The 18359-nt window shown below is 41.8% G+C and overlaps 1 protein-coding gene across 6 annotated transcripts in view; it reads right to left on the reverse strand.

Annotated features, from left to right (window-relative positions):
- LOC100917444 (mediator of DNA damage checkpoint protein 1) overlaps positions 1-17763 on the reverse strand; it is a 56345-nt gene extending 38582 nt beyond the window's left edge. For 3 of the 6 annotated variants that reach the window (XM_031969297.1, XM_031969300.1, XM_031969296.1), the window contains exons 1-9: positions 17495-17762; positions 14603-14749; positions 10541-10709; positions 9009-9098; positions 8114-8218; positions 7540-7644; positions 6249-6353; positions 5351-5446; positions 3675-3767 (exon numbers count right to left, since the gene is read on the reverse strand). In XM_031969297.1, the coding sequence (XP_031825157.1) occupies positions 3675-3767; positions 5351-5446; positions 6249-6353; positions 7540-7644; positions 8114-8218; positions 9009-9098; positions 10541-10709; positions 14603-14728 (889 nt within the window). In that variant the 5' untranslated portion in view covers positions 14729-14749; positions 17495-17762. Of the gene's footprint in view, positions 1-3674; positions 3768-5350; positions 5447-6248; positions 6354-7539; positions 7645-8113; positions 8219-9008; positions 9099-10540; positions 10710-14602; positions 14750-17494 lie in introns of all 6 variants that reach the window. The other 3 variants (XM_031969295.1, XM_031969298.1, XM_031969299.1) reach the window with 3 other exon arrangements.
- Between the last annotated feature and the right edge of the window lie 596 nt (positions 17764-18359).

Raw genomic sequence — 18359 nt, forward strand, 5'->3', positions numbered from 1 at the left:
TAGGAAACCATTATTTGTTGGAGGATTAAATCAATGCTAAACTAAATTTAACCATTGTCTCCTCAATTCCACTTAGCACCTTGTTTCAAGTTCTGGCCCATGACATCTCCCACTTCCTTTTGTTTTTAGAACATAGGTAGTCATGACCTCCCTGACTTTTCAAGGATATGAGAACACCCAAAAAGAGGTGATCACACCTTCCCTGACTACTCAAAAAAGGGTTGAAAACACCATAAAAGGAGGTGATCATGCCCTCCCTGACATCTCAGGAAGGGAGATGAAAACACCAAAGGAAATGGGAAATTAGTGGGTTTCTGAAGGGTCTCACTCTTAAAGCAGGTATACATAAATCCATCAATATGGGAGGTATTACACATAATTACATAAATTATATAAGCACATAGTAACACAGGCTAGTAGTGATGTAACAAATAACATGAATCAACATAAGGAATTATATATGTCCATAAATCCTAGAAATAGTCCAAAAGGAATCTATGGTCCATTAGTTCATGTGCCAGGAATCCAATAATTCTTACAAGTTTTGAAGTCCTACTATAGTCTCATCTTGTGTTAGGGAATCCAAAGATTCCTACAGATTTTGTTCTTAGGTCTTCTCCTTTGTTTCCAGATTTTTCTCTTTTTCTATCTCTCTCCAGGTGCTCGTTGCCACCCATCTGTTTCCTTCTCCCTCTGTAGAGATACAAACAAACCCTTTCTCCCAAGCAGTTAACCTATCTAGTCCTTTCTAGTTATTACTTTCTAGATTTCTCTTCATCACCTGGCAGGTATATTGAAGCTGCTCTCACTGGACACTGCCCTTCTGTTGAGTTAAAAAAGCCTGTATCCTCCCCAATTATAATCCTTTTCTGCCATGTGATTGCTTTTTGGCTGATTGATCACAAAAGAATCCTGAACTTCTAAAGACTCTCTGGGCAGACTCAGCTGCCATCATGTCCCACCTGTCTTTTGTATGATATCTTGGAGCTGGGCCCTGCCTCTCACTTCCCTGGGTCAATCTACATTCTGAGGCCCAGTGGAAGCCCTTGTGGCATTTTGGACGTGGGGTTTTGGGTCTTATTCTCTCATCCTGTCTTCTCACTCTATCTCCATATCTGCATTGGGCTCTCAGATGTCCAACTTTTTCACACTGAAGGTGTCAATGAGTTTCTCTAGAAGTCACTTACCAAGAGGGACCCTGTCTTCCCATGTTCATCATAGTCTGGGTATAATAAGCACTTGTGCCCACTGTGGCACAGCGTTTTATGATCTCCTCTAAAGGAGTGTCTTTATGTAGTCTCCATATAATTCTTCTGCAAACCTCCTTGGCATTTTCCTTAGCCAGATGTCTGGTCATTATTTCTGTAGCTGCATTTTCTCCAATGATTCTTGTGATAGATGTTTGCAAACGTCCAACAAAATCAGCAAAGGGTTCATTGGGACCTTGCTCTATTTTTGTGAAAGCTTACCCTCTGTCGTGTCTTGGGAGGGAATCCCAAGCTTTTATAGCAGCAGCAGCAATTTGTTCATATGCTCCTATGGGGTAATCTGTGCTGAATTCTCTGCATACTGACCTTCACCTGCTAGTTGATCAAAAGTGACTTGTATATTAACTCCTGTTTGTCTATTGCATTGGGCTTGTATCCTACATAATTTATGATACTCTGAAAGCCACAAGTTTTGTCCAGGTTCTAAACATGTCCTTGCTATGGATTTCCAATCACTCGGGGTTAAGATTTCATAAGCTATATTCTCTAGTAAAATCTTAACATAAGACGATATAGCCCCATAAAGAGTGCAACCCTTTTTCAAATCCTTCATTTTTTCCAGATCAAAAGGAGTGTATCTTCTCCTTTTTTGACCTGAAGAGTCAAGCTCTTCAATCACAGGGTAGGCATTTATTTTTGAATCAGATATATCCTGTCCTTGTCTCTTAGCTTTAACCAATGCCTTGTGTAATCTTGTCATAGGCTGCTTCATAGGTGGTGCTGATTGTGTCACTGCCTCTCCCCCTCCTTCTTCTCCCTCCTTCCATGAAAGGTTAATTGAGGTAAGTAGGTCAGGAGATGGCTTCTGGTATGAAATGCTACACTCAGAATTGTACTTAACTCTATTCTTAGCTGATTCTTCATCCTTTTCACCTAGTTTATTTAGATCCTCCCTCTCCTGCTCTTTCTTCTTTTTCCTTATTCTAACACATATAATTTCCTAAAGCCAGTTGTATTAAATTGTATGTATAAAGTGCATCTTTGGAAATTGAGTCAGGTCCATTTTCATTGTAGAACTGACATAGTTGCTCTCCTACTAATTTCCGCTCCTCTAGATCCAATTCTTTTTCCTTAGAGAACCAAGGAGATGTGTACTGTACAGTTTCTAAAAGTTAAGTGATCTGCCCCCAAATTATAATCAAACCTTGGTTTTTAAATAAGTCTGAAAATGCTCTCTACACATTTTCCTTAAATTGGAAAAGAAGGCTGTTTTCTAAACCTTTGTCCCATTTTAGCTGAAGTACTACTTTAGCCCTTTAATAAAGTTTCCTTGTCTATTTTTGTATTCACCCTAATTTCTGGGTCACAGATAAAGGTTCTTGGTCCCACACTCTGGAGCCAAAATGTAATATTCTTCTCTAAAATGTAATGTTCTCTGGGAGCAGGTTTCTTGGGGGGCTTCTGGAGGTATTCTTCTTTTCAGTTCAGTAATCACTCCAAATGCAGCCAGGAGTTAAAGTCCAAATCCTTTATTGTTTCCTTCAAAGTCTTGTCTCCTTCACTTGGGGCTCGGCTACTTTTTCTGGAGACCTTCTGGATCTTAGTTTCAGTGTTCTCCACAGGACAGCCTGCCACCACTTCTCTATCTTCCTTAGTTCTGCCCGACTACCTTCCCGGCTTCTGAATCTCCTCAACTTCCAAAGGTTTGTGCTTCAGCCTCCAGCGACAACAAAGGTAGATGATGGAATGAATCTGTCTTTGCTTCCGAGAACTTCTAGTGCGCCTGTCCTTTCTGGCCGAAAGCTTCTGAGTATGTTCCACACTGAGTATACACCAATCATTATATCGCTAGGAAACCATTATATGTTGTAGGATTAAATCAGTGCTAATATAGATTTAACCACATCTCCTCAATTCCATTTAGTACCTTGTTTCAAGTTCTGGCCCAAAACATCTCCTTGTAGGATTAAATCAATCATACTGAACCATGCTAAATTAGATAACTATTGTCTCTATCAATTCCACTGACTTAGCACCTTGTTTCAAGTTCTGGCCCATAACACTTTTGGATTTGGACTAATGGTGGATATTCCTGCAGGTTTATGTGGTGGAATAAGACTGCCAGGATCAAAATTTCCCCCAGTCTCTTGCTAATTTTGGCTGCTTTGATTTGGTTTGTGAAAAAAATGTTTTACTTTCATGTAACAAAAATTATCCATTTAATTTCCTGAGATATCACAATTGTTAAAAAAAAAAATGAAAAGCCAAAGGGACTCCCCAAGGGAACAGATACATAGCCTTTAGAATTATGTTATGTTCAAGTGATAGGAGGAAGACATGATGTGGTATGAGAGGTAAAGATGGGACGCAAGTACCTAAAAGGGAGAAGACAAAGAAGAAGAGTGGTTAAGACAAAAAGGATGTGGGTAAAAGTAGTGACATGAGATCCCCTAAAAGTCCAAGTACCTGGGACAAAGCTTTGAGGAGCCGTGACAGCTGATGTCCACTCAAGGTTGTTGTTCTGAAGAGGAGATCCCAAGTTGCCTCGTGGTGATCTATCTGGTATTATTAGATAGCAAAGGAAAGCTTCAGTCAGAGAAAGAGGCAAATGTACTGGGATAGACACTTCTCTGACTCTTCTTCACACCTTTTCCAGAGCCGCCTGCCTAAAGCAATCTGTGCAGCTATGGAAGGAGCTGCTCAGGTTTTAGCAAACATAAAAGAGAATATATCCTTTGTTTGGCATTGAGAATCCCTCACAGCAGTCATATCTCTATAAGCCCTGGAAAGGGAAATAGGAGACAAGGACCAACCCCTTTTCTTATACCCAGAAGAAGTAAAAATTCCTGTATAGAAGCCAGCACACATGACCTCAATTGTCTATGCTTTGGGAATGTCAGTGGCTGATAACAGAAGATGTCCTTCCTATCTCCCTAAACCTCTAAGTAACCCCATCTCAAGATCCCAACTGCTCCAGATTCATCTTACCATCTTTGAAGCTTTTGGATTTGAACTAATGTCTGGTATTCCTGTTGATTGATGGAGTAGAACAAGACTATTAGTGTAAAGTATGGGCTTTACTAGCTACTACTTTACTACCAGGCTAGCTGCCTGGAGGGCCTCAGGGTCAGCCAGAGTCAGGATAAATCAAAGTCCTTGGTCTTTGGGGAGAGAAGTGAAGGAGGGAGACGAGCTGCCACATGGCTTGCCAAAGCTGTATCTTGGATTCTGGAGTCTGCAGTCTCCAGCCTCTCTCCTCTTCATCCTGCCGCCAAGTGCCTCTGACTTCTCTCCCTCCACCCTCCAATCCTTGCCTATGATTATCTTACTATCAAACATTCAGCAAGCACCAATGGAGAGGAGAGCCATCATCTAAATATATGCTGATAAAGCCATTGTCTCACATCGAATAGATAGCCTTAAGTGCTCTCTTGTCTGATTCAGAGACTCAGCCCTCTACATATTAGGATCAGATTTTCTCTGTTTCCTGCTAATTTTGATGGCATTGATTTTGGTTTGTGCAAAAATGTTTTAATTTCATGTAATAAAAATTATCCATTTCACTTCCTGACTATTGCAATTATTGCAAAGATGAAAAACCATGGGGGAAGCTCTCCAGACCATGAGACACACTTAGTTGTAGAGGGCTGGAAATATGCACTGAGGTCGGGACTGCTGAGCACTTGAGACTAATTACTGATTGGATGATACTCTATGGACATATGCTTGGAAAATGGTCCTTTCCACTATCCGTACTGGCTCAATGATTAGTGTATAGAGGATTGTAGGAGGGACTAGGGGGTGGAGTAAAGCTAGCCAGGGACACACTCTCAGAGGTAGAGGGAAGGCGGTTGCCAGAGATTCTACTTCCATCCTGTTCAATCCTGCATCTGGGGCCAAGAATAAAGATTGAGGACTTTTGCTTATCCTGACTCTGGCTGATTCTGGGGTGTCCTGAGTGCTAGCGCAGATGTCACACTTAGTTGTGGATATAATATACTCAGGTCACAGGATTAGGATGTGATATTATTTGAAAGTCAAGATGAGTCCTGGCCACAAAGGCAGAGGAGGGGGTAAGAGAAGAATGACCTGGGTAAGAGAGGCCTGAGCAGAGACATGAGATTTCCTACTTGCCCAAGTACCTTGGACAGAGCTTTGAGGAGCCCTGATGGCTGATGTCCTCTCAAAACTGCTGCTCTGAACAGGAGGTCCGCTGCTGCCTTGTGGTGCTAATGCATCTGGAAGACAGCAAAGGAAAGCTTCAGTCAGAGAAAGAGGCAGATGCCTTGGGTGATGCACTTGGGACAGACACTTCCCTGACTCTTCTTCACACCTTTTCCAGAGCCACCTGCTTAAAGCTCTCTGTCCAGCTATGGAAGGAGCTGCTCAGGTTCTAGCAAACATAAAAGAGAATATATCCTTTGTTTGGCATTGAGAATCCCTCAGAGCAGTCAGACCTCACCACCTTTGGAAAAGCAAATGGAAGCAGGATTAGATATACCTCCCTGTATCCAAAAGAAGGGACAACACCCATGTACAAGCTTGCACAGCTAATCTCAATTGTTTTTCCTCTTAAATGTCAGCATCCCTGTCTCAAGATTTCAACAGGCTCTAGATTCACCTTTCCATCTTAGGAGTGATTTTGGATTTGAACTAATGGTAGGCATTCCTGAAGGTGAATGGGGTAAAATAGGACTGCCTGGATTAAATTTCTTTCTCCCTCCAGTTTCCTACTAGTTTTGGCTGCATTGATTTAGTTTTTACAAAATGTTTTAATTTCTTATAATCAAAATTATCCATTTAACTTTCTGAAACATTGCAATTGTTACAATGATGAAAAACCAAAGGGGCTACACTCAGGGACTGAAAACACAGCCAGTGGGGAATATAATATACAGAGATGATAGGAGGGAGATCTGATTTAGCATAAGAACTGAAGTTGAGGACTGGCCTACAGAAGGGGAGAAGAAAAAGGAGAGGAGTGGATTAGATAGGAAGAATTTATATAAGAGAGGCCTGAGTCCCCCAAAACTCACTTACCTTTGACAGCAAAATTAGCAGCTCTAACAGCATATGTTGTCTCAAGGCTGCATTTCTGGATAGGATATCCCATGATGACTTGTGGTATTAATCTATCAGGAGTCACTAGAGTGCAAAGGAAAGCTTCAGTCAAAGAAAAGGGCAGATGCACAGGCAAAGATACTTCCCTGACTTCTCACATCTTTTCAGAGAGCCCTCTCTAAGCCCCTATGCAGCTATTAATGGGCCTGCTCAGGTGTCTGCAAATATAAGAGCTGACATCTCCTTGTGTGGCTCTTGAGAACCCCCCAGAGCAGTCAGGGCCCCTATAAGCCCTGGAAAGGGAAGTAGGAGACCCCTTTCCTTATACCCAGAAGAAGGAAAAATTCTTGTATAGAAGCCAGCACACATAACTTCAATTGTTTATGCTTTGAGAATGTCAGTGGCTAATAATGGAAGATGTCCTTCCTATCTCCCTAAACCTATAAGTGACCACATCTCAAGATCCCAAATGACTCCAGATTCATCTTACCATCTTTGAAGCTTTTGGATTTGAACTAATGTCTGGTATTCCTGTTGATTGATGGAGTAGAACAAGACTATTAGTGTAAAGTACGAGCTAGATACTTGGAGGGCCTCAGGGTCAGCCAGAGTCAGGATAAATCAAAGTCCTTGGTCTTTGGGGAGAGAAGTGAAGGAGGGAGACGAGCTGCCACATGGCTTGCCAAAGCTGTATCCTGAATTCTGGAGTCCACATTCTCCAGCCTCTCTCCTCCTCATCCTGCCGCCAAGTGCCTCTGACTTCTCTCCCTCCACCCTCCAATCCTTGCCTATGATTATTTTACTATCAAACATTCAGCAAGCACCAATGGAGAGGAGAGCCATCATCCAAATATATGCTGATAAAGCCATTGTCTCACATCGAATAGATAGCCTTAAGTGCTCTCTTGTCTGATTCAGAGATTCAGCCCTCTACATATTAGGATCAGATTTTCTCTGTTTCCTGCTAATTTTGACTGCATTGATTTTGGTTTGTGCAAAAAAATGTTTTAATTTTATGTAATAAAAATTATCCATTTCATTTCCTGAATATTGCAATTATTACAAAGATGAAAAACCAAGGGGGAAGCTCTCAAGACCATGAGACACACTTAGTTGTGGATATAATATACTCAGGTCACAGGATGGGGACATGATATTATATGAAAGTCAAAAGTGAGTCCTGGCCACAAAGGCAGAGGAGGGGCTAAGAGAAGAATGACCTGGGTAAGAGAGGCCTGATCAGAGACAGGTTTCCTACTTGCCCAAATACCTTGGACAGAGCTTTGAGGAGCCCTGATGGCTGATGTCCTCTCAAAACTGCTGCTCTGAAGAGGAGGTCCGCTGCTGCTTTGTGGTGCTAATGCATCTGGAGTCACTAGACAGCAAAGGAAAGCTTCAGTCAGAGAAAGAGGCGAATGCATTGGGACAGACACTTCCCTGACTCTTCTTCACACCTTTTTTTCAGAAACATTTGCCTAAAGCTCTCTCTACATCTCCTTTGTTTGGCAATTAGGGCTCCCTCAGAATAACCAGAACTAACAGCCTTGGGAAGGCAAGTGAGAGGCAGGAGTTTGTGCAAAATGTTTCAATTTCATGTAATCAAAGTTATCCATTTAGCTTCTTGAAATACTGTAGTTTTTACAAAGATGAAAAGGGCTACCTCAGGGACCAAAAACAGTGGGGGATATAATATGCACAGGTGATAGGAGGCAGACATTTGACAAGAAGGAAAATTGAGGGATAGCCTGTAAAGAGAGAGAAGCAAAGGAGAGGAATGGATTAGACAAGAAATATTTGTAAAAGAAAGGCCTGTGTAGACAGGAGGTCACCCCAAATCCACCTACCTTTGACAGCAAAATTAGCAGCCCTAACAGCAAAAGTCCTCTCAAGGCCGCTCTTCTGGATAGGAAAGCCCATGCTGACTTGTGGTGTTAATCCATTGGGAGCCACTAGACAGCAAAGGAAAGCTTCAGTGAAAGGAGGCGGCAGATGAACAGGGGAATGGGCACTTTCCTGACTTCTCACATCTTTTGAGAGAACCCTCCCTAAAAAGCCCCTATGCAACTATCAATGGACCTGTTCAGGTGCCTGCAACCATAAGAGGGAACATCTCCTTTATGTGGCTGTTGAGAGTCCCCAGAGCAGCCAGAACTGGAAAAACTAGTCAGAGTCAGGAGCAGACACCTCTCCTTCTCCCCATAGGAAAAGACAACTCCAGTCCTCACAGATAGACTCGGTCATCTATACCTTGGAATTCTAGTGGGAGATACTGGATGTTGTCTTTTCCTTAACACAGGTACCCCCATTTCAAGATCCCAACTGGCTCTAGATTTGCCTTAATATCTTTGAAATGCTTTTGGATTTGGACTATTGGGTGTTCTTACAGGTTAATGGGTTGGAATAGGACTGCCCTAATTGAATTTCCCCCCAGTTTCCTGATAATTTTGGCAGCACTGATTTCATTTGCAAAAATATCTTAATTTCATGTGATCAAAATCATGCATTTTAATTTTTGAGATATTGTTATTCCCATAAAGATGAAAAAGCCAAAGGGCATGCCCTCAGCAACCTGAGATACAGCCAGGGAGGAATATATTATGCTCAGGGGACAGGAAGGAGACATGATGTGACTTGAGGGTCATAGTTGAGAGTTAACAAGCAACAGGAGTAGATGAGATGAGAAGGACCTGAGTAACAGAGACCTGAGCAGAGACAGGAAGTCTCGTAAAACTCAAATACCTTGAACAGAATTTTGAGGAGCCCTGACAGTTGATGCCCACTGGACAGGAGGTCCTCTGCTGCCTTGTAGTGCTGATGCAGCTGGAGTCACTAGACATAAAGGAAAACTTCAGTCAGAGAAAGAGGCAAATGCACTGGGGCAGACACCTCCCTGACTCTTCTTCATACTTTTTCCAGAGACACCTGCCTAAAGCTCTCTATGCAGCTATGGAAGGCACTTAGGTGCCTGAAAACTTAAGAGGGAACATCTCCTTTGTTTGGCAGTTGGGACTCCTCCAGAGCATCCCGACCTAAGCAATCTTGGAAAAGCAAGTGGGAGACAGGAGTAGAGATATCTCCTTGTGCCCACAGGAAAGGACAACACCTGGGAAGAAGCCAGCCCAGCTGATCTCAGCTTCTTTGCCCAGGGAATGCCAGTGTCCCTGTCTTAAGATCTCAACTGGATCTATATTCACCTTACTATCTCTGAAGTGGTTTTGGATTTGGAGTAATGGTGGAGTGGAACAGGATTGCTGGAATTAAATTTCCCCTATCTCCTGCTAATCTGGACTGCATTGATGTGTTTTGTACAAAAATGTTTTAATTTCATGTAATCAAAATTATACATATTAATTCCTGAGATATTGCTATTCTTTTTTTTTCTACTGAGGCAATTGGGATTAAGTTACTTTCCCAAGGTCACATAGCCAGCAAATATTAAGTGTCTGTGGCCAGATTTGACTCAGACCCACCTGATTTCAGGGCTGGTACTCTCTCTCCTATACCAACTAGCTACCCCCCTTTTTGAGATATGGCTTTTCTTACAAAGATGAAAAATTGTGGGAATGCCCTCAGGAACTTGAGACACAGTTACTTGGGGATATGATATTCTCAAGTCCCAGGATAATGACTTGATATGATATGAAAGTCAAAGCTGAGGCTTGGCCACAGTGGGAGAGGAAGAAATAAGATAAGAAAGATCTGGGTAAGTGAGCCCTGAACAGAGACAGGAGGTCTCCTAACAGCCCACAAACTTTGGAAAGCGTTTTGAGGGGCCCTGACAGCTGATGTCCTCTCAAGGCTGCTGCTTGGAACAGAGGTCCCCTGCTGCCTTGTGGTGTTGATTCATCTGGAATCACTAGACAGCAAAGGAAAGCTTCAGTCAGAGAAAGAAGCAATTACACTGGGATAGACACCTCCCTGACTCTTCTTCACACCTTTTCCAGAGATCCCTGTTTAAAGTTGTCTCTAAAGCTATGGAAGGAGCTGCTCGGGTGCTTGCAAACATAAGAGCGACATCTCCTTTTGTGTGGTTGTTGAGATCTCCTGAATGTAGCCAGATTTTCCTAGCCCTGGAAAGGAAAGTGGGAGAAAGGAGCCAACCCCTTTCCTTGTACCCATAGGAAAGAAAAACTCCTGTATAGGAGCCAGCATAGCTAGTCTCAGTCATTTAGAATGCCAGTGGGAGACAGTGAAAAGATGTCTCTTCATGTCTCCCTACACTCATAGGTGTCCCCGTGTCAAGATCCCAAATTGCTTTAGATTTGTCTTACCATCTTTGAAGTGGTGTTGGATTTGCTTTAATTGTGGATATGTCTGCAGGTTGAAGGGGTGGAACAAGGCTTCAAGGATCTTGGTGCTGAAACTATATTCTAGGTGCATGAGGATGTTGTATACCACGTTGTACATACAGCGTGATTTTTGGTACTCCTTTAGGGCAACCTAAAAATTATTGACAAGAGAGCTTAGTTATCCCTTCATTCCTTGGTTCTTGAAAGTGACTTCCTATAACGCTGGTGAATTTTTGAAATTATCAGTGTTTCTAACAAAACCCAATAGCAAGAGAGACAAAGAGAAATTCGATTTAAAATAACCATTGATAGTATAAAATATTTGGGAATCTATCTGCCAAGGGAGGGTCAGGAATTATATGAGCAAAACTACAAAAAACTTTCCACACAAATAAAGTCAGATCTGAAAATTGGAAAAATATCAAGTGCTCCTGGATAGGTCCAGTGAATAAAGATGACAATACTCCCTAAACCTATTTATTTAGTGCTATACCAATCAAACTCCCCCCAAAACTATAAAATAAAAACAAATAACAGCAAAATTCATCTGGAAGAACAAAAAGTCAAGAATTTCAAGGGAATTAATGAAAAAAAAAAAGCAAATGAAGGTGGCCTAGCTGTACCAGATCTAAAACTATATTATAAAGCAGTGGTCACCAAAACCATTTGGTACTGGCTAAGAAATAGACTAGTTGGACTAGGTTAAGTTCATAAGACAAAATATCCAATAACTATAGCAATCTAGTATTTGACAAACCCAAAGACCCCAACTTTTGTGATAAGAATTTACTATTTGACAAAAACTGCTGGGAACTAGTATGGCAGAAACTAGTCATTGACCCACACATATAACACCATACACCAAGATAAGGTCGAAATGGGTTCATGATCTAGGCATAAAGAATGAGATCATAAATAAATTAGAGGAATATAGGATAGGTTACCTCTCAGACCTGTGGAGGAAGAAGGAATTTGTGACCAAAGAAGAACTAGAGATCATCATTGATCACAAAATAGATAATTTTGATTATATTAAGTTTAAAAGTTTTTGTACAAACAAAAAAATTAATGCAGACAAGATTAGAAGGCAAATAATAAACCAGGAAAACATTTTTACACTCAAAGGTTCTGATAAAAGCCTCATTTCTAAAATATATAGATGATTGACTTTTATTTATAAAAAAAATCAAGCCATTAGAAACTGGAAACTGAATGGATGTCCATCAGTTGGAGAATGGCTGAATAAATTGTGGTATATGAAAATTATGGAATATTACTGTTCTGTAAGAAATGACCAACAGGATGATTTCAGAAAGGCCTGGAGAGACTTACACGAACTGATGCTGAGTGAAATGAGCAGGACCAGGAGATCATTATATACTTCAACAACAATACTAGATGATGACCAGTTCTGATGGATCAGGCCATCCTCAGCAACGAGATCAACCAAATCATTTCTAATGGAGCAGTAATGAACTGAACTAGCTATGCCCAGAAAAAGAACTCTGGGAAATGACTAAAAACCATTACATTGAATTCCCAATCCCTATATTTATGCACACCTGCATTTTTGATTTCCTTCACAAGCTAATTGTACAATAATTCAGAGTCTGATTCTTTTTGTACAGCAAAATAATGTTTTGGTCATGTATACTTATTGTGTATCTAAGTTATATTTTAATATATTTAACATCTACTGGTCATCCTGCCATCTAGGGGAGGGGGGGGGGGGGTAAGAGGTGAAAAATTGGATCAAGAGGTTTGGCAATTGTTAATGCTGTAAAGTTACCCATGTATATATCCTGTAAATAAAAGGCTATTAAATAAAAATTAAAAAAAAAAATCAAGCCATTTTCCAGCTCATAAAAGATCAAAGGATATGAACAGACAATTTTCAGATGAAGAAACTGAAACTACTTCTAGTCATATGAAAAGGTATTCTAAATCATTATTGATCAGAGAAATGCAAATTAAGACAACTCTAAGATACCATTACACACCTGTCAAATTGGCTAAGATGACAGGAAAAGATGATGAATGTTAGAGGGCATATGGGAAAACTGGGACATTGATACATTGTTGGTGTAACTGTGAATGGATCCAACCATTCTGGAGAGCAATTTAGAATTATGCTCGAAAAGTTATCAAACTTTGCATACCCTTTGACCCAGAAGTATTTCTACTGGGCTTATATCGCAAAGAGATCTTAAAGGAGGGAAAGGGACCCACATGTGCAAAAATATTTGTGACAATCCTTTTTGTAGTGGCAAGAAACTGGAAACTGAGTGGCTACCCATCAACTAGATAGAGAATGGCTGAATAAGCTACAGTATATGAATATTATGGAATATTATTGTTCTGTAAGAAATGACCAGCAGGATGAATACAGAGAGGCCTGGAGAGACTGACATGAACTAATGCTAAGGAAATGAGCAAAACCAGGAGATCATTATACATGGCAACAACAATACTATATGAGGATCAATTCTGACGGACATGGCTCTCTTCAACAATAAGATGATTCAAGCCAGTTCCAATTATTCGGTGATGAAGAGAGCCATCTATACCCAGAGAGAGGACCGTGGGAGCTTAGTGTGGACCACAACATAGCATTTTCATTCTTTTTGTTGCTGTTTGCTTGTATTGTGTTTTCTTTTTCAGGTTTTTTCCCCTTCTTGATCCAATTTTTCTTGTGCAGCTAGATAACTGTATAAATATGTATGCATGTATTGGATTTAACATATACTTTAACATATTTAACATGTATTGGACTAGCTGTCATGTAGGGAAGGGGGTGGTGAGAAGGGAAAAATTTGGAACAGAACATATTGCAAGGGTCAGTGCTGAAAAATCACCCATGCATATGTTTTGTTTAAAAAAAAAAAAAAAGCTTTAATAAAAAAAAGAAATTATCAGTGCTTGGAATCATTCTGGACGATTCCTTATGCCTCTTCCTTAAGCTGGTGCTGGTTGGGAATCCCTGGGGATCTTGCCCTGACCACTCCTCTCATACCTGAATTCCCTTGTCAATACAGCTTAGGCTAGGTATGAGAGCTTTAGACTCCTTCTAGTCCTGCTTTAGATCCTCATGAACTAGTTGTTTGATTCTGAGCAAATCACGCAATCTTTCTTAACCTCAGTTGTGTCGTATCATCCATAAAAGTGATATAATAATAGTTGCCATCTTCCAGGAATATTAGAGATTCAACTGTCAAGTTATGGAATTATTGGGGAAATATTCAATTTTCTGCAGTTGTTTGCTTATATTTTTATACAGTGACCTGTTGCTTATTACAAGAGCCTCCTGCCTTTCTCCCCATAGTTTCAGTTTGCTTTTTTCACACAGTTTTGGGGACAGGGAGATTAACTAGGACCCTATTACACTAGTTCAGACTTAAGGTGAAGAGGATCTTAACTAGGTTGGTGGCTATGTGAGTGGAGAAGAGCAAAGAATTATTGAGGATGTGGGATGCACAAGACTTGGTAACAGATTTGAGATGAGTGGTGGAGGGGGAGAGAAAGAAAGATAAAAGACACAGACATGAGGGAGAGGATGGGGAAGAGAGAGAGAGAGAGAGAGAGAGAGAGAGAGGAGACATTCAGAGAGAGACACACACACGCAGAGACAGACAGACAGAGAAAGAAGAGGGAATTGAAGGGAGGAAAAAGAGGAGGAGAAGGAGAGAGAGAAGAGTTGATTTCAGATTCCAAGCACCACCTCTTTCCTAAATCTTTTCCTCATACCCTCTCAACTGCCAGTGTCCTTCCTCCCAAATTATCTTGGATATATTTGTATTTATTCGTTTAGTATATTTATACTACCTGTAGTTTTATATGTACTTCTCCTCTCTCCCATTAGAATGTCAAGTAGGGATTTTTTCAAGTAGGAATTATTTCATTCTTTGTATTTGCATTCCTAACATTTTTCATAGTGCTTGGTGCATAATAAGTACTTAATAAACATTAGTTAATTAATTAAATATGTAAGCTTAATGAAGTCATGGAGTAGAGAGTGCATTAGACCAGATTATAGTGAGTACTTACATGGTAAGTGTGCTCAGAGATTAAAGAGTAATGTTGTAGTACCTCCAAGAAAGGAGACGGGGTATTTATTGCTGTGATTATCTTAAATTTGTTCTTTTTAAAGGTCTCAAAAAGGTTGTCAACCATCTTCCTCTCCAGATCTGAAACCTGTGGAGAAAAGACCATTTAAAATGTGTCTTCCAGAGGACATGGAGTTAGTATCTGGGAGAATGTATAGGGATCTCTGAGGGCAGTTGAGGAGCCTTCCTCTTCAGAAAAAAAAAAACAGGCCACAGAACCAACAAGGAGACAGGGCATGGTGAGATTAGGGGAGCAGGGCAAGGGTTGCTGAGGATTATCTCCTCTTTTTCTGACCTCACTTGTGATGACTGATGCAAGTATAAGTGTTATTGTTAATTAGGTTTTCTTTCCTCTCACAAGGAGCTCATTAGGATACAGTTTCATGGAGGGGATATTATCCCAAAGAGGAGAGGTTTCCATTTTCTCTCTCTTGGCTCATTATTCTTTCTGGAATTGAAACTCCAGGAAAATCTCTAAAAACTAGAAAATTTATTTGTCACTAACAAATGGTTTCTGATGAGCAGGTAAGTCCTCATACCCTACAATAGCAGTGTTCCAGACCACTAATCATCATCTGGGGAGCAACTGCTATTGTGGAAATGGAATCCCCTATCTTAACCAATGATACTAATGGCTGACCATTTGCCACCATGAGAGCAGAAAAGTCAGCCTCGCTAAAAGAAGAAATGGGAGGCATTTTCCAGACATTCTAAACCATTGCAACCAATCATTTTGACCACTGCCTTCCCTCAGACCTTGATGTAAATATCCCTGGTCCCGAACTTAAGAGCCTTGGGATTAGCTGTACCTCCTGGACTACCCTTTTTACAGCCAAACTCATCCACCCATACACACACACACACGCACACACACACACACACACACACATGCCTGCCATTGTCCAGAGAAGTAACCCTTGTAGATCTTTTCAGCAGCCCCAGATAAAAGTTCTTGACATCAAAGTTCTTGAAATGAATGTGGTTTTCGAATGTTTGTGGCAGGTCTCTTTGTAGTGGCCAGAAACTGGAAACTGAATGGATGGATACCCATCAAGTGGAGAATGGCTGAACAAGTGGTGGTGTATGAATATTATGGAATAATACAGTTCGGTAAGAAATGGCCAACAGGATGATTTCAGAAAGGCCTGGAGAGACTTACACGAACTGATGCTGAGTGAAATGAGCAGGACCAGGAGATCATTATATACTGTAACAACAATACTATATGATGTTCAATTCTGATGGACCTGGCCATCCTCAGCAACTAGATGAACCAAATCAGTTCCAATAGAGCAGTTATGAACTGTACCAGCCACACCCAGCGAAAGAACTCTGGGAGATGAATATGAACCACTACATGGAATTCCCAATCCCTCTATTTTTGCCCGCCTGCATTGATTTCCTTCACAGGCTAAAAGTACACTATTTCAAACTCTGATTCTTTTTGTACAGCAAAATAACTGTTAGGACATATATCCTTTAACATATTTAACATGTATTGGTCAACTTGCCATTGCGGGGAGGGGATGGGGAAGGAGGGGAAAGGTTGGAACAAAAGGTTTGGCAATTGTCAATGCTGTAAAATCACCTATGCATATAACTTGTAAATAAAAAGCTATAATAAAAAAATCTAAAAATTGAAAAAAAAAAAAGAAATGAATGTGGTTTTAACAAAGGGAATAACATAAAAGCAGGTGTTTAAAGAAATCTGCCTTTCTACTGGCCCTAAGTACTGTCAGAAATTTCCATTGATTTCCATTAAACTTGAAGCAGAAACTTCATAAATGGCTGTGTGTGTGTGTGTGTGTGTGTGTATGTGTGTGCATGTTGTATCTTCCCACTTCCAATTAGGATGGGAGCTCCTTGAGAACAGATACTATATTACCTTTCTCTTGTAGCCTCATCATTTAGCATAGTTCTTTGCACATGTTTATTTATTTAATCAATGCTGTTTTATTTATTCATTCTTTTGTTCATTTATTAGTTCATTCATTCATTTTCCTCATTCATTTATTAGTTCATTTAGTCATCCTTTCATTTACCTATTCATTTTACGTTACCTGGCTCCCCCCCATTTTCTTTATATTTCTTTTAAAAACCTAAATTGGCGGATTCTCTGTGCAATCACACTAGCCTTTTCAGACAAATCTCATTTTTCCTCCTCATATGAATCGTTTCTTTTTGCTTCCTCAGAATTTCCCTATTTCAGGAGTCTCTTCTCCCTCCTGGGCTGCCTTTGCTTTGGAAGTTTGTCCCTTTTGCAATCTGCTCTTCCCAAACAAGTCGTGCACATCAGACCTCCCGCCCCCAGATTTCCCCTCCCTGTTAGGGAGAATCAGACCCATTAAGTTTAGACTGAAATCTTCAGTGAGTGTCTGGATAACTGGAGGTCCCCGTGACTGTTCCCTGCCGCCTCCCCGGCCAGTCTGTGACCTCGTTGCCAAGACTCAGGCGGCGGGGCTACGACCACGTACGATTGGTTGGGATTGGTGGATAGGGAGGAAAAGCCTCCAAAGCGATGGGCTGTCACTTGGGGCTCTGTCCCAAGCTCCCTTCTCCCCTCCGACCCCTCGGCACCCTCGTGCCGGCTGCCTCCCTCCCCTCACTTCTAGATTATGGCCCTAGCCTGGGAGTGGAGTCTCCCTGCCTCGTGACCCCACTCCAGGGCGCTCCTCGCTCAGCCACACAGTGATTTTCCGAAAGCGCAGGCCTTCGGAGGCCGGGCTGTGGCACAGGCCTCTGGGGCTCCCCGTGCCCTCTCTCCTCTCCCTCCCGGGGAAGGCGCCGCCAGCTGCCCTTCCCTCTCCGCTCCGTCCCATCGCCGCCTTCTTACCTCTAGCCCCTGGGAGCTGGATAAACGGACTTCTGGGGAGGCGGAAGGGCTGAGCTGGAACTTGATTCAGCCTCACCGTAACGCGACTTCCGTTTAAAAACTTCCATTTTTTTTTTAAAGAATTGAAAGTGAAAGCATTTTCTGCCTATACCACAGTGCCCAGGGCGGGGAAAGGCAGCCCAAGAGCTCGAATCAGAGGCCCCAGCCCTCCGCTTCTGTACCCGGAGAGTGAAGGGGAGGAGGCTGTCGAGGGAGGGGAACCGAGGACTCACTGGAGCAAGGAACGGCATCATCTGACCATGGCACGCTTCTCGCGAAGGGTGATCATGCCCCTGCACTCCCCAACCTCCCCCTCCCCCCGCCATGCCACCTGAAGCAAGGAGACGGCGTAGCCCGGTGCGAAAACAACATGTCTCTTGCTACCTGCATGACCCTGGGTGAGGGGTCCTTTCCCCTCCTTGATCTCCCAGGATCTAAGCTTCCTTTTGATCTGGGAATCTCCAAGGCAGGCCCCCAGGACCAGCCACTAAACCCCCAGGACCAGCAGAAGCCGGGGCAAACCTTGGGACATTGCGCCACGCACAAGCAACTCCCTGGAAGTAAATTGGTTTTCTGCTTAATCTATTTTTTTCTAAATGCTTTCTGCCCTGTAGTTACAGAACTTGTTGTTGTCCCCTTTCTCCCTCCCCCACCCCCACCCCACCCCACCAAAAAAAAAAACCCTACTTCTTTTCTTAACTTAAAGGCATCTGGGCGGTTAAGTGAATGGAGTGCTGGGTCTGGAGTCAGGAAAACCTGCGTTCAAAGCCAGTCTCAGACACTTACTTGTCTGAGTCACTTAAGCCCTATCTGACTCAGTTTCCTC

This window comes from Sarcophilus harrisii, chromosome 4 (assembly GCF_902635505.1).
Source record: "Sarcophilus harrisii chromosome 4, mSarHar1.11, whole genome shotgun sequence".
Lineage (NCBI taxonomy): Eukaryota > Metazoa > Chordata > Mammalia > Dasyuromorphia > Dasyuridae > Sarcophilus > Sarcophilus harrisii.